Source organism: Sciurus vulgaris (genome assembly GCF_902686455.1).
Source record: "Sciurus vulgaris genome assembly, chromosome: 6".
NCBI classification, from domain to species: Eukaryota; Metazoa; Chordata; class Mammalia; order Rodentia; family Sciuridae; genus Sciurus; species Sciurus vulgaris.
This window is the reverse complement of record NC_136466.1, coordinates 32,886,323-32,903,517: the sequence shown is the minus strand read 5'-3', so window position 1 is coordinate 32,903,517 and position 17,195 is coordinate 32,886,323. Positions and strand designations below refer to the sequence as shown.

The 17,195-nt window shown below is 42.4% G+C and overlaps 1 protein-coding gene across 1 annotated transcript in view; it reads left to right on the top strand.

Moving 5' to 3' along the window:
- Positions 1 to 17,195, top strand: part of LOC306663738 (uncharacterized protein) — an 80,593-nt gene that overhangs the window by 20,300 nt on the left and 43,098 nt on the right. Inside the window, exon 4 of the mRNA XM_079144307.1 lies at positions 3,856 to 4,001. Within this exon, the coding sequence (XP_079000433.1) occupies positions 3,932 to 4,001 (70 nt within the window). The 5' untranslated portion in view covers positions 3,856 to 3,931. The remainder of the gene's footprint in view (positions 1 to 3,855; positions 4,002 to 17,195) is intronic.

Here is a 17,195-nt window from a genome sequence, read left to right as displayed (position 1 = left end):
CCCAAATCCTGAATCCTGGCATACCAGAACTGTTGGCCACTCTTTTGCCACCCATGTGATAGGACATAACTTTCTGCCTCAGTGACTCTGGGGAGTCTGAGCCCCAGGACAGCACATTCTAGAAGAGGGAATTGGCCAACTATGGCCCAAAGGCCAGATCTGGCCTCCTGCCTGTTTTTATACAGCCCATGAGCTAAGAATAGTTTTTACATTTTTAATGGTCAAAAACAAACCTAAAGAAGAATAATACTTTGTGACATGTAAAAATTACATGACATGCAAATTTCAGCATGCATGAATAAAGGCACTCCGCCAGGGCCTATGCATACTGTCTCTGACTGCTTCCGCACTCTGAGACAGAGCCGGGTATCTGCGACACAGACCTCAGGCACCTATTGACTGAAAGCTAACAAGATTTACTAACTGGCCCTTTACAGAAACATTCTATGGACCCCGCGCTAGAAGCAGGCATAGGATGAGTGTGGAGTGGGCAGTGATGCTCTTGTGAAAAACTCAGAATTGGGGAAGGAGACAGAGATTAGAGGAGTGGGCATGACAGCACGGCACTGAGCCAAGATTCAGCACATTAACTGTGAGGCAGGGACAAACTCCAACCTCTTTTTGGACTCAGTTTGCCTGACTGGTCAATGGGGTGAAGGGTGGTAGGGAGGCACTGCTTCTCGCTGGTCCACTGCCTTGTCTTCTAAGCTGACATCATCCTCCTTTCCAATACTTGGTTGCACACCAGAGACCGCTGTGTGACTTGGGCAGGTCCTGCCCTGTCTGCGCCCAACCTGAGGCGTCTCCAGTCCACACAGTGAATACTTCTCTGGCTTTAAGAAAGACTCAGATCTTGCCCCCAGCACTGGAAAACTCCATCCCATCCAGACTTTCAATAAATATCCAGAAGCACCTACTATGTGCAGGAAATTCTCAAGCTTTTTCCTCTAGACATGTGGGTGGGGAGCTTGTCCCCTGAAAGAAGGTGCAGGGGGGTATTATTCCAGCAGCACCCCCACCCCTCTTAGATGAACATCACTGGAACCTGGCCAAGTGCCCAACCTTGCCCTGAGTATTATTACTGTGCTGAGCCAGCAGGGACTCAGCAATCTGGGAGGGCTTAAGCGGTGGAGAAAGACTCTAGAGAAACCAGGACCAATGCCAGTTCTGAAATGGCCCCAGCTCAGCCCCTCTGCCCACCCCTGCTCTAGCCCTACAATAAAATACACTCTCCTTTGTCTTCCAGGGGGCTTAGGAAGGGGTTTATCTGAGCAGCACAGTTCTTGGAAGGTCTGTGGGGAACTGACCTCAACTTGGCCTTGACAGTGGTCTGTGTAGTTGCTCAGGCAAGGAGTAGGCCAGCCCTCTGCAGGCCTCCTTTGTGCCCTCTGACACCCTCCTGGGAACAGTAGGACACCTTCCTCTTTTCCTGTATCTTTACAGTTCTGGTCGCTGACATTAGATGTGAGAACTTTGGAGAACCCAAGTAACTAAGGATCAGCAGAACTCACCACTGAAAGAGGTGGCCTGTTTCCGGGCTCTCCCTGGAGTTCCTGCATGGGGCAGGTTAGGTCAGAGGGGTAACTTACTTTTCTTTTCTTTCCTTTTTTTTTTTTTTCCTGAATCCAGGGTCTTGTGTATGCTAGGCAAGCACTCTACCACTGAGCTATGTCCGCAGCCACTGTGCTAGGGTTTGTTTTATATATGTATGTATGTATGTATGTATGTATCTATCTATCATCTATTTTTGGAGATTAAACCCAGGACCTTGCACATGCTAGGCAAGCTCTCTACCACTGAGCTATACCCCCAGTCATTTTTAAAAATTTTTAATTTTGAGACAGGATCTTGCTAAATTGCCCAGCCTGGCCTTGAACTTGTGATCCTCCTGCGTCAGCCTCCTGAGTAGCTGAGATTACTTGCATGTGCCATCATGCTCAGCCTAGCCTTTTTTTTTTTTTTTTTTTGGTGGTGGTGCTGGGGAATAGAACCTAGGACTTTGTGCATGCCAGGAATTTCTCTACCCTAGCCACTATTTTTGTTTAAGTAAACTTTTCATTGAAATATCATATATAGGCAGAAAAGTGCACAAATCCTAAATGTACATTCCTCTGGTCACATTTGTACATTTCTGATCACTTGTGTGACCAGAAACAGAGCATCCCCAGTCCCCAAAGTCCCCTGCACCCTCTTAGAGTCACTGTCCTAGGGGTAACCATGGTCATACCTCTGTTACCATAGATTAGTTTTGCCTGTTTTTGAACTTTAAGTCAATGTAATCTTATAGTATGGACTATTTTTATGCCTGGCTTCTCTTGCTGAATGAAATTCGCTCATGTTGTTGGGGATAAAATACTTTGCTCAGTCTCGTTGCTATATTCCATTTTATGACTATACCACAATTTATTTATTCATTCCACTGGTGATGGAAATTTGGGTTGCTTCCAGCTTTGGCTATTACAACTTGTACATGTCTTTTGGGAGATGCATGTATGCCTCTCTGCTGGGAATGCATATTTAAGAGTGGAATTGTGGGGACATAGGGCATGCCTATGTTTAGTTTTAGAGGTTATGGTTGAGCGGTTTTCAAATGGTTTTACCTGGAGTTAATATTTTTTTTTAAAGCATAATGTAAAACTTCAGGTGATATTTCTAGAATTCCCTATGTTGGTGGGGAAAGGCAACATCTCAACCTCATTTCTCATGCTGCAAATGCTTGCTAGGCAAACTACCAAAAGTGACTTGGAAATGCTAACCTCTGCAGCCTCTGGCGAGGTCCTGTTCTTGCCCTGCTCAACAGTTCTGGTGAGCCTAGACTGGTTGATGGTGCTTGGGACCTGCAGAGCAATGCACTACTAAGCCTTCTGACCTAGATTTAAGAGACCTGTTCAGGCATCAGTGGAGCCTATGAGATCAGAACTCAAATCAGAATATGGGGTTTGACAATTGGACAGAGTTGTTTTGGAGGGGGTACTAGGAATTGAACCCAGGGGTGCTCTACCCCTAAGCTACTTCCCCAGTCTTTTAATTTTTTTATTTGGAAACAGGAGCTTGTTAAATTGCCCAGGCTTGCCTTGACCTTGAAATCCTCCTGCCTCAGCTTCTGAAAATGCTCACAGAGCCTGGCTAACATTCATATCTTATTTGATTCTCTGTTTTCCCTCTTGGGTACCTAGGACCTGGGCCCTCTTCCTGTGATGGGAAGTTCCCCTCATTATGAGGCAGAGCCCACTTCCCACCACAGAGGTCAGTGGCACAACGTGCAATTTTTCCCACACTTCCAGTGGCTGGGTGAGAGCACATGATCTAGTCTCTGATAGTCAAACACACAGACTCCAGTCCGACCACAGAAAAGCAAGGACCACAGAGTTCTCTGTACTATGGGTGCAGCAAGTTGGCATTCTCAGGGTGATGGAGATGGTAGCACCGGAGGATGTGGGAAAGGTGCACACAGCTTAGCCTGCAGGGTCTGTGCATGGTGGTGGCGGTTACAATTTTGGCAATAAGGCCTTGACTAATGTAGTTCTCTAGTGTGATTTGGGGCCTTGTTTCTGGCCGCTAAACCTCTGGGACAGCTTCTCTGCTCTTCCCAGAGATCTTCTGAGCTGCTCAATCATCTTATCATTTTCCTGTTTAACCCAATGTAACCAATTTATTATTTAACGGACATTTTCAGGACTGGGGGTGTAGGTCAGTGGTACAGCACTTACTTAGCATGCATGAGGCCCTGGGTTCCATCCCCAGCACTGAAAAAGAAAGAGAAAATAATTTTATTTGCAATTAGGAACACAGACTGTTGTAACTCTGAGACACAATTGGATAATCCCCCCCGCCCCAGCTTCTTTGTTTTTCCAGTTGGATAAATTGAGGCTTAGAGACTTGCCTGTGCTTATGCAATGTGGTAGTTTCTGAATTGAGACCAGAATACAGGATGACCGCAACTGGCAGGTGGAAGCCCCAGTCAAGGAAGAACAATCTGAGGAGCAGAGATGCTCCAGCAGGTAAGAAACTCCCTTGTTACTGGTGGAATGCCAGCAGATCCGGGGAGACTTCAGCAAGGAGGCCATGCAATGCTAGATCTCTTCCCTTTCATGGATTGCACATGTCATTTTTCGCCCAACCTGGATTACTCTTGGTGAACACAATATGCTAAGATGAAAACACAGCTCCTGGTGCTACGATCTCTAGTCCTCACAGTCTCTTTACCAACAGACTTGTCCCTGGTCTATAACTCAACTGCTGCTAGTGCTTTGTCCCAGGGCAAAGTCATAGCATTTATTGGCCTCCGTCACTTTAATGAAAAAGCCCCTACACCAAACAAACACAAGCACAGACATTTGCAACTAATTATGGTATTGCTGATCAGTCAAAATTCATTGCAAATTGCATGTTGAAATTGATAGTGTGCGAGTCATGAATAAACTAGTCGTCTGGGAAAGTGACATGGGCACATAGGACTAGATTATAATTCAATTTAGACTCTGCCAGATAATCTGAAGAAGAGGAAAAAGCAGATTAGCAATGCCCCAAGATTGCTCATGAACCCGGGTACCTTCTGCCAATGTGCCTAACTTCTAAGGGAAGCAGATCCTACTTTAGGATCTTCCCACTTTGGGAGACCGCAGGGCATTGAGTATTCCAGGCTTTAATTCTTGGTTTGTGAAATTGCAGCTTTGAGTGGTTTTAGGAGGGGAAAACAGCCCTGCATTGCCATCCGCTGCTGAGAAGCCCACTCAGGAGACTTCTTGGAGGACAGACATCTCCTGCTGTGGCAAAGCAGCACTCTGGGCCTCACATTTGTGGGTCCCAGAAGGCAGGGGACACAACCCACTTTGAAAAAGCAAGGTGGATTCCCTAGGTCAGGTATGGCTCCAAAAGAGGAGCCAGAGGTGTCCGCCATACAAAGCTCCCCAATTGGCCTTTCTCCTGTGGGGTTCCAGAGGATTGAAAAGTTCAGAGGAGACCATCCCAGCATGGCATGGAAGCCACAATGTACATGGGCCATGTCCTTGGGGTTGATTCTTCAGCAGTGTCCTCCTGGAATGTGTCGCTATGTCCCTGTACCTGGGGAGAAAAGCAGGAAGGAAATACAATGAGCAAAGCGGCAGGCGCCTGTATACCTGTGAGTTGTGGAGATGCAGCCACAGTTTCCCTTGGAGCCTGGCCAGGTGTGCTGCACATCCAGGCTGCCTATGGCAGAGTGCCTTCAACCAGCCCTCCATGTTCACTGAACCACTTCCTCTGCTCCAGGGGCCATACAGAGGAAAGGTATCAATTTTCGTCCTCTATTTTTCAGTCCTGGGGACTGAACCCAGAGCCACTCTACCACTGAGCTACATTCTCAATCTTTTTTATTTATTTATTTATTTTTTATTTCGAGACAGGGTCTTGCTAAGCCACCTAAGCTGGCCTTGAACTTTCAAACCTCCTGCCTCAGCCTCCTGAGTTGCTGAGATTACAGGCCTGCGCTACTGCTCTTTGTCCTCTAGATTGAGAGTCAAAACTCAAGCATCTACAGGAAAACAGGCCAGTTGTGGACTGGGAGAATTGGCAAGCTGAGCCTGGTTGGAAGTGGGTGGCCATGATTCAGCTTCAGGAGATTGCCTAGAAACAATAGGAGGTGGAATCCAGAAGAAGGTCCAGGCCAGGGATATAAATTTGGAAGTCATCCGCAACTGAATGGTGTTTAAAGCCAGGGCCCTAGAGGAGATAGGAAGAGAGGGAGAGTAGACTGAGATGAAATCAGGCCCAAGAACGGAACCTTGGAGAGGAGTGTGCACCAGCAAGAGGCAGGGAAGAGGCAACCGAAGAGGGAGGAGGAAATCTGAGAGGGTGGCAGAGAGCCTGACACCAAGGAGGGAGAGACAAACTCTTACCTGCTACAGAGGCGCAAGGAAGGTGAGGCCCGGAGACTGACCATCAGACTTGAGGACATGGAGAGAGAGTCCTTGGCAAAGGCAGTTTTGGGGTGATGGTTGGGGGCTGATTCCTGGTGGGAGTGGGAGATAAAGGAAGGGAGGAGAGGGCTTGAAGGTCAAAGAGGGGCCGATTCCTTCTAGGAGTTATGCCACAGAGGGAGCAGAGACCTGGTGTGAGGGTGAGGGGGATATAAGGTCATGAGGAGGTTTTTCTTTAAGAGAGAAAAATCGCAGCCTTTTTGTGTGCTGATGGAAATAATCCTGGAGAGAGGGAAGTTTGGGTGGTATGGGTGAGAAGGGGGTGAATATTGGCAAGAAGCCTTTGAATAGGCAGGTGGGGACGGCATCTGGTGCCCCAAAAGGGGGCTGCCCTGATAGAGGGGGGATTCAGCCGACTCAGTGGGAGGGAAGCGGAGTGGATGGGCACAGATGCAGGTGGGCGGGGGAGCGGCGGAGCTGGTGCAACTTCTGTTCTGAGGGCTTCTATTTTCTTAGCAAAATCGGAAGAGGTTGTCAGCTGAGAGTGAGGTGGAGGAGGAGGTGAGAAGCAGTCGTCTAGGAGAGAGGGTGTGAATAGACTCCGGGATGTAGTATAATGGTTAGGCAGCTTTTAGGTCTCATTGACGGAGGGGTGTGGTCATTAATTTAAAGTGAGACTGGAGACTGGGGGTGAAGCTCGGGGGTAGAGAGTATGCTTAGCATACCTGAGGCCCATTACCAATAAATGCAAAAATAAGTAAAGACCAGTCAGCCCAGGCCTGGCTTTGTCTTCAGTTCTAGCCAGCCGGTGGCTGCATGTGTTGAGGGGGTAGAGGGCTGAATTTAACCAGGGTCCTGGCTTTGCCAGGTGATTATGCTATAGAAAGGCAGAGAATGTGATGTAGGACCATGGACTCCAAGCTGAGTCAGGATGGAAGCGGGGCGCTAGACTGGTGAAGGTGAGAACATCTGCTTGGATTAGTAGGTTTCAGGAGCCGCCACTAGGGTATGTGCCTGCAATACTAGCAACTTGGTGGCAGAGGCAGGAGAGTTATAAGGTTTTCGTTTACTTTTTTATTTTTTGGGGTGGTACTGGAGATTGGGCCTTGTGCATGCGAGGCAAGCACTCTACCAACTGAGCTATATCCCCAACCCCACAGAGTTGCAAGTTGGAGGTCAGCCTCAGCAACTTAACAAGGCCTTAACTCAAAATTCACAAGTGGGCTGGAGATGTAGCTCAGTGGTAGAGCACTTGCCTAGCATGAGCTGAGGCACTGGGTTCAATCCCTAGTATTGCAAAAGAAAGAAAGAAAATAGGTTCCAGGAAGAATTGTTGGGTTGGGGATATTAGAGGAAGTCAACTGGAGAAGGCCATGTATTCCTGAGAGCAGGGTCCGTGAAACTAAGATAAAGAAGGGACTGCATTGACTGATAAAGAGTATTTCAAAATCTGGCTCCATGAGCAAGAGATACTGAGACATTGTGGAAGCTCAGATCTTGAAGAGGCCTGAGAGGCCAGTTCCTCTACACTAATGCTGAAATCAAAAGCTTCAGCAAGAGTGCCATTGGATATGGTGACCTGGGTAGGGAGCTAACATCCCCAAGGAATGGGAGGAGGAATAATAGGTGGTCTTATCTGATGATGTAGCATTCAACCATTGGTGTTTCTTTTTTGTGTGGGGCTAAGAATGGAACCTAGGGTTTCGTACTTGTTAGGAAAGAGCCCTACCACTGAGCCACACTCCCGGCCTCAATTACGGGTGTTTCTAAGGAGGACAAACTGTCTGGAAGTGGCATCTTCCCCATCCCTAGTACTTCCCCATCCCTCGATGGAAGGACAAGAAGTCCACAGGAGGGGAAACAGGAGCCTCCTGAGAGACTGGAGAGGAAGCCGAGTGCTCACAGGACAGGCAGTTCCCATAGGAGCATGAAAGTGAAGGAGACGTTCAGAAAGGAGTTGGGAATATGGGGGGTTTTATCTGAGGCCATCCTGTAAGTTTTACAGAGTCTGACTGCAGAATTTCTGAAATGGGGTAAGGTGGGAGATGAGATCAGAATGAGACTTAGAGTCCTGCGGTGAGCGATGCCTGAGATTTCTGGGCCTCTTTTGGGGGCTGATGTGGTCAGGGGTAAAAAGCCTAATGAGAACAGCCCCCAGGGGCCAAGGCAGGGGCAATGGTCAGGCTGAGTTTGTTGGAAGGTGGAGAGACAGTTCTTTGCTTCTGCTGATGGGATGGTGTGAGAAGGGGAGACTCTCCAGAGCAGGTGGGGGTTCCTGGCTTCTTCTTTACTCCTAGGTAGCATTATTTTTTCCTCAAGTCCAGGACATAGAGCAGTCTAAGCCCATGCTCTACCTCTGAGTTACATCCCCAGCACCCAGGTAGGAATATTAATCAAAATTTTCTTCAGCTGGGCACATGCCTATAAATCCCAGTGGCTCAGGAGGCTGAGGCCAGAGGATTGCAAATTCAAAGCCAGTTTCAACAACTTAACCAAATGCTAAGCAACTCAGTGAGACCCTGTCTCTAAATAAAATACAATGCGGCTCAGTGGTTAAGTGCCCCTGGGTTCAATCCCTAGTACCAAAGCGAAACAAAACAAAAACTCTTTTCACAGAACTGACACTAAACCACAGACACCTCAATGAAAGAAAATTTCCCAGAAATAGACTTACATATGACATAATAAATCTATAGATAATATACATTATTATCTATAAAACAATAGGAATAAGAAGCATGACTCCTTTTAGGGAGGGGGAGAGAATTGGCTAACTAAGTGAAACAAAATAAGTCCAGGTCTTTACTTCAGACCTTGTTGAAATGAATTCAGGTATAATGAAAAAAGCTAGTGTAAAAAATGTGTCATTGGTATAGAGATAAAAGTACACCCACACGTGTATGGCCAATTGATTTTCAACAAAAGCTGCCAAGACAATTCAATGGGGAATGGACAGTTTTTTCAACAAATGGTGCTGGAACAGCATATGCAACAGAATCAATCTTGATGTGAATTTACGCCATACACAAACATTAACTTGAAATAGATCAGGCAGCTGTTGATACCAACTAAAACGATCAAACTTCTAGAAAAAAACAAAATATTAGTGATCTTGGGTTTGACAAAGACTTTTTAAATAGGATACAAGAAGGACAAATTATAAAAATTGATAAGTTGGGTTCCTTCAAAATGAAAAACTATTATGAAAGACTGGGAATCAATGCAACGCCCTCTCTCTTTTCTCTTTCTTTCTCTTTTACAGTGCTGGGAATTGAACTCAGCACCTCAGCCTCCCTGTGTGCTCCCTGTGTGCCCTAGTCCCACACTCTCCTAATTATTATAGCTTTATAGATAGCCAGGAGAACAACTGTTTTAACTTCAGTCTTTCTCAACAATGACATGGCTATTCTGACCTTTTGCATGTCCATATAAATTTAGAAATCATTTCATTAGGTTCACACACAAAAAAATCCAAATGAGTTATTAAATATTGCATTGAATAGCGGGGTATGGTGGACTGTAATACCAACTACTCAGGAGGCTGAGGCAGGAGGATCCCGAGTTCAAGGCTAGTATTACCAACTTACCAAGATCCTCAGCAACTTAGTGACACTGTGTCTCAAAAACAAAACTAAAAAAAGATTGGGAATGTAGTTCAGTGGTAACATACCCCTGGGTTCAGTCACTAGTCAAAAAAAAAAAAAAAAAAAAATTGCATTTCATCTATGAATGACTTCAGGAAGAACTGACAATCTTTGTAATATTGAGTTTTCCAGCTCACAAACACCATATATTTCTCCATTTACTAAGACTGTCTTTAACTTCTGTCAAAAATACTTTATATTTTTCTGCATTACAGCTTTACATAAGTTTTATTAAATTTATTCCTAATAATTTGGTCTTTAAAAATATTATAAATGCTATCCTTTTAATAAATAATTTTCTCTTTGTTACTGTTAAATACATTGATTTTTGTATATTGATTTTTCAAAATGCAGGAAACTTGTTGAATTATAGATTAATTCTAATTATCTATAGATTAAAAAAATTCTGTACACAATCATAACATCTATAAATACTGGCAGTTTTGCTTTTTCCTTTCCCAATCATTATTCTCTTTGATTCTTTTTCTTTCTTGGCTGTGCTGGCCAGAATCTCCAGTATAATGTTCAAAGAAAGTGACAGCAAAAGGCACAGTGGCCCCACCTGTAATCCCAGCAATCTGGTAGGCTGGAGCAGGAGGACTGCAAATTGGAGGTCAGTCTCAGCAATTTATTGAGATCCTGTCTCAAAATACAAACTAAAAAGGGCTTGGTAGGTAGCTCTGTGGTAAAGCTCTTGCTTAGCAGGAGGGAGGTCCTGGGTTCAAACCCTCATACTGCAAAAAAAGAAAAGAAAAATCCATATCTTTGCTTTGTTCCAGTGTTCAAAAGAGAAAATGTTCAATGTTTCAGCACTAAATATGATGCTTATTTTAGTTATTTTTTTAGACAGTCTTTATAAGATTAAGGAAGTTTCTTTCCATTTCTGGTTTGGCCAAAAAAATTTTTTTTGTTGTTTAAATTATTCATCCATTTAATCTAAACAACATTTTTTTTTTTTTTTTTGACCCTCCTGGGATTGAATCCATGGGTGCTCTACCACTGAGCTACACTTCCAGCACTTTTTAAGTTTTTATTTTGAGACAGGGTCTTGCTAAATTACTGAGGCTGGCCTTGAATTTGCACTACTCCCGCCTCAGCTGCCAGAGTAGCTGGGATTACAGGCATGCACTGATGTGCCCAGCTCAATGTTAAATTTTATTAAATGCTTTTTCTGCATTCGTTGAGATTACCACATGAATTTTCTCCTTAAATACGTTGTGACACATTATATTAACTGGTTTTTAAATGTTAACCGTAGCTTGCAATCTAGGATCAAATAAAATTTGTTGGTCATATGTACTATTCCATTTATAGATGACCCAACTTTGTTTAGAGGGTTTCCGCCCTCCGCCTCTGGATTTATTTGTACAAACAGCACAGGAAGACACCAGTCCCAGTGGACAGGGGCTCAGGGGTCACACCAGTCTTTCTGTCCTCACATTCACAGAGGCTTTTACTATGGAACCTTTGCAGGGACGTGGGCACCCTTGGGAGCCTACACGCCTTTGGGAGTGGGAGCTACAGTTGCAGCCTGGGTCTTGGCTTGGGCTTTGGCCTTTGACCAAAGAGCCTATGACCCCTGGCCATGTGGGCATGAATGTGCTTCTGGTGCTTGGGGTGGGCAAGAAAGGCAAGGTGATCAAGCTTGCAGCCGGCTCCCTTTGGCCTCTTGGGCCTAACCTCCTTGGGCTTTACCAGGGCCTCGATAGCCTCGGCACATGCACTCATGGCCTTGGCACTGTTTGCCTGCATCTTTATCAGCCCTTCTTGTTGTGCTTCTTGCTAAAATGCATATTTCTCAGGGACTTGGGGTCTACCCCCTTAAGAGATTCGTATCTTTGTGATCCGGGTTTCTTGATGCTACTTCTATGCCATTTTCGGGATTGGTTGTGTGTGGTGCAATTCTTGGATTTGATCATGTCTGTACTGTAATATGCTGCTCCTGGAGTGGTTGAGACAGGAAGAGCTCATTTAGTGTTTTTATATCTGTGTTCGTAAATGAGATTGGCCTTTCCCTTTCCCTTACTGGCCTTGTAAGATTTGGAGGTCAAGATCATGTTAACTCCACAAAGTGAGCTGAAGGGTATAACTTCAGTTCTTCAGGGGAGAAACTTCCAGATTTCTAAAAGAGATTGTTAATGAACAGAATTATTTTATTTCTTGAGTGTTCAACATTACTCATAGGTAAAGCTCTCTTGGTTTGGAGTTTCTTTGTGGGAAATTTTCTTGTTTTTTTTTTTTTTTTTTGCGGTACTGGGGATCGAACTCAGGGCCTTGTGCTTGTGAGGCAAGCACTCTACCAGCTGAGCTATCTCCCCAGCTCCCCAGCCCCGGAAATTTTTTAATTACTATTTCAACCTCTTTCAGTGTTATGGGCCGAGGCAGGAGGATCGCAGGTTTGAAGCCAACCTCAGCAATTTAGCGAGGCTGTGAGTAAGCTAGGGAGAACCTGTCTCAAAAAAATAAATAAATAAATAAAATAAAGACTGGAGATGTGGCTCAGTAGTTAAGTGCCCTTGGGTTCAATCCCTGGTACAAAACGGGGGAAAAGAATTATGGGATTATTCAGGTTTTCCATGTTTTCAGTCACTTGGTAAATCATTATTTCTGGAAAACTATTTCATCTAAATCTTTTACATTTATTGGCATCAAATTGTTCATAACATCCTCATAGTATTTTTAAGATGTGTACAGTAGTTCTTATAATGTCCCCTTCTTCATTCCTAATAGTTATTCATGCTTTTTTCTGTTTTAGTCTCACCAGTTTTATCAACTTAAATAGTCTTATTGAAGACTGGGGTGTAGGTGAGTGGCAGAGTATGTGCTTAGCACAGCTAAGGTCCTACATTCAACCCCCAGCATCAAAATAAGTCTATTGAAGTTGGGTGCAGTGGCACACACATGTAATCCCAGAATCCCAGTGGCTCGGGAGGCTGAGGCATCTTGAGTTCAAAACCAGTCTCAGCAACTCAGTGAGGCCCTAAGCAACTCAGCAGGACCCTGTCTCTAAATAAAATACAAAAAAGGGCCAAGGATGTGGCTCAGTGGTAAAGTACCTCTGAGTTCAATCCCTGGTACCAATTTAAAAAAAAAAAGTCTATTGAAGAACAACAAATTCTCTCTATTGTGTGTTTGGTTTTGTTTTATTAATTTCTTCTCTTATATTTATTATGTCATTCATCCACTTTCTTTGACTATAGCTTTCTGAAATGCATCCTTGGCTTATTTTCTTTTTTCTAGGGGCTACTAGGGATTGAACTCATGGGTGTTTTACCAGTTAGCTACCTTCCCAGTGCTTTTTAAAATCTTTCACTTTTTAAAAATTTTGAGACAAGGTCTCACTAAGTTGCTGAGAATCTGGCTAAGCTGTCCAGCCTGGCCTTGATTTTGTGATTCTTCTGCCTCAGTCTCCCAAGTAGCTGGGATTACAGGTGTGAGTGGCTCACCCCTGGTGCCTTACTAATTTGCAACAATTCTTTTTAAACATATGGATTTAATATTATAGGTTTCCCTCTAAATTCTGCCTTAGCTACATCCACAAGTTTTTTTTTTTTTAAATGGGTACCAGGAACTAAACCCAAGGGTACTTAACCACTGAGCAACATCCCTATCCCCTTTTTAAATTTTATTAGAGACAGGGTCTCACTGAGTTGTTTAGGGCCTACTAAGTTGCTGAGGCTAGCATTAAACTCACAATCCTCCTGCCTCAGGCTCCCAAGCCACTGGGATTACAGGCCTGTGCCACCAAGCCTGTTGATCCACAATTTTTTTTTTTTTTTTTTTTTTTTTTTTTTGGTGCTGGGGATTGAACCCAGGGGAAGCACTCTACCAACTGACCTATATCCCCAGCCCCATGACTTTTTTATATGTAATTTTTCTACTATTATTTTGTTCTTTTTCTTAGGAATCAGTAGAAGTTCTTCATATCTTCTGATATGAGCCATTTACTAGTTGTATGTTTTCTAAATATTTCCTCTTACTGTATCACTTTTATAATGAAATTTTTATGAACTATTTTTTCAGTTGTTAATGGACCTTTATTTAATTAATTTATTTATATGTGGTGCTGAGAATTGAACCTAGTGCCTCACACATGCCAGGCAAGTGCTCTACCACTGAGCCACAACCCCTGCCCCTACAATGACATTTTAGGGTTTTTTTTTTTCTTTTTCTTTTTCTGTAGTGCTGGGGATTGAACCCAGGGCCTTGTGCATGTGAGGCAAGTACTTTACCAACTGCCCCAGCCCCTATGATGACATTTTGATAAACAAAATTTTAATTCTAGTATAATATAATTTATGTATTATTTTCTATTTTATTTTTTATTTTGTGGTGCTGGGGATGGAACTCAGGGTCTTAGACATGCTAGGAAAGGACTACAACTGAGCTATACTTCCAGCCCCTATATGGTATTATTATTTTTGCATGTATTTAGTTTATTCCTCCTTGTCCTCCCCCTCCTCCCCCTCCTCCTCCTCTCCCTCCTCACCCTCCTCCTCCTTCTTCTTTTCCTATTCCTCCTTTCCCCTTTCCCTTTGCAGTGCTGGGGACCAAACCATGTCTTCATGCATGCTAGCTATACACACAACCCTCCTATAATAACTTCTAAAATATAATAACTTTATATTTTTGCCTTTTCCAGTGAATATTTTAAAAATATAATAATTCATAATGTTGCTGAAGCTGTGGGAAAAAATTGGCAGTGCACTTGAAAAATCTTACAAGCACTAATCTTTCTACTTTGACCTAATAACTCACTTCTAGGAATCAATCCTAAGGAGATGATTTTCAGGAAATAATAATTCACTTCTATGAAACAATCATAAAGACACTCATGAAAACATAACACATAATAAAAAGTTTTATTGGGGCAGAGTGGCACACCCCTAATCCCACCTACTTGAGAGGCTGAAGCAGGAAGAGTGAAAGTTTGAGGCCAGCCTGAAAAAATTAGCAACACCTTGTTTCAAAATAAAAAATAAAAAAAGGTGCCAGGCATGGTGGCACATGCCTGTAATCCCAGTGACTCTGGAGTGTGAGGCAGGAGGACCATAAATTTGAGGACAACCTTAGAAACTTAGTGATCTTGTCTCAAAAATAAAAAGAACTGGGGTTGTAGATTAGTGGTAAAATGCCCCTATGTTCAGTCCCCAGTACTAATACATAAATACATAGATATATAAATACAGAAAGAAAAAAAGAAAGAGAAAGAAGCAGATAGAGGATATAATTCTGTAGTAGAGTGTCCCTGAGATAAAAATTCAATCCCCAGTACAAAAAAAAAAAAAAAAAAAAAAAGAAAGAAAAACAGAAAAACAGAAAAAGAATTTTTTTAAAGATGAGTTAGGTATACAATAAAATAAGGTATATCTCTAATGAAATATTTTGTAGCTATTGAAAAGTCATTATGGGCTGGGTGTGGTGGCACATGCCTGAAATCTAAGTGAATGGGAGGCCGAGACAGGAGAATTGCAAAATCAAGGCTAGCCTCAGCTCCTTAGTGAAGCCCAAAGAAACTTGGCAAGATCCTATCTCAGAATAAAAAAATAAAAAGGGCTGGGGATGTAACTCAGTGATAATGAGCTCCTGGGTTCAATCCCCCGTACAAAGAAAAAAAGAAAATCATGGGATTCTGAGATTTGCACATACACCTATTATTATTATTATTATCATTAGTGGTGCTGGGAATCCAACCCATGGCCTTGTGCTTGCAAAGCAAGCACTTTATCGACTGAGCTATCTCCCCAGCCCCACTATTATTATTATTTAAAAAAAAATTTTAGTTGTAGATAGACACAATATCTTTATTTTATTTATTTTTATGTGGTGGTGGGGATTGAACCAATGCCTCACAGCAGGCACTGTACCACTGGGCCACAAACCCAGTCCTTAACTATTGTTTTACTTCGCCATAAGCAAATACATATTATAATTTTAAAATCTGATAAAACATTTCAAAATCACACTGCTAAAGAGCTTTAAATCAGAGTAATGCTCACAAATGTAATTTTTTGTTAAGATGAAATTCACTCAAATTCACCTAATTTGGTTTTCTAGTATTTTGCTGAAAAATTTCATATCTATATTGCTAAGAGATAGCAGTCTGTAATTTTATTTTTTTATGATATTCTTACCTGGTTTTGATACTAGCATAATACTAACGTTTCAAGTTAGTACAAATACAAACTTCAAGATGAACAATTCAGTATCGTTCAGTACATTCACAAGGTTGCGCATCCACCACCTTATCTAGTTTCAAAACACTAGCATTACTGCAAAAGAAAACCCTGGCAACCTCCAGCAGTTACTGTCCACCTGCGCCTCCCACACACACACTTTCCAGTCCCTGGCAACCATCCACCATCTATCTGCATTCTGTCTCTGCAGATTTACTTACTACACATATTTCATAAAAACAGAATCATAGACAACCTTTTGTGACTGGCTTTTTTACTTGGTGAGTTTTTTTTGTTTTTTGGTTTTTTTTTGGTGCTGGGGATTGAACCCATAGGCACTTAACTACTAAGCCTTTTTATATCCCTTTTCATATTTTACATTGAGACAGGGTGTAAATTGCTTAGGGCTTCACTAAATTGCTGAGGTTGGCTTTGAATTTGGGATCCTTCCTGTCTCAGCTTCCAGAATCACTGGAATTATAGACTTGGCATGTAGCACTGTGCCTGGCTTGTGAGATGTTATTGAGGTTCATCCATGTTATAGAATGTATCAATACTTCATTACTTCATTACTTTTTAAAAATGTATGAATGATATTTCACTGTAGATCACAAATGTGATGTTAACATTTGGGGGGCAGCATTCTAAACTTCATAAGATGCCAATTTAGTATTTTTAAAAGTAATATAAGCAGCTGGGCTCCGTGGCGCACATTTGTAGTCCCAGTGATTCAGGAGATTAAGGCAGGAGGATTGTAAATTCAAGGCCAGCCTGGGAAACTTAGTGAGATCCTCTCTCAAAAAAAAAAAAAAAAAAAAAAAAAAAAAAATTAAAAAAGGACTGCAGATGTAGCTCAGTGGTAAAGCACCCCAGTACCAAAAAAAAAAAAAAGATAAACAGGAGGGAAAGCCTACCACTTACCAACTCATTCCATGAAGTCAATATTTCTCTGCTAACAAAACCAGACAAGGATATTAACAGAAAAGAAAACTACAAACTAATCTCTTATGAATACAGACATTAATATCCTCAATGAAATGCTGAGAAACCAAATCCAGCAACATGTAAAGAGGTTCCTATACCATGATCCAGTGAAATTTGTTCCATCTCTAAATATCAATTAATGTAATATAGCTTATCAGTGCAATAAAGATAAAAACCAGAAGATCATCTCAATAACATTTGGAAAAAATTCAACATTCCTTCATGATGTTTTGTCTAGTAGATATAAAACAACTACTAAAACTAATAAACAAGTTTTCAGCATGTAAGACCAATATACAAAATTGAACTGTATTTCTGTACACAGCAATATAATCCAAAATTGAATTGAGAAAACACTCCAAAAGAATAAAATACATAGCAATAAATTTAACCAAGAAAACACAAGATTTTACTCTAAACACTACAAAGCATTTTTTTTTTTTTTTTTTTTTTTTGTGGTGCTGACGATCGAACCCAGGGCCTTGTGCTTGCAA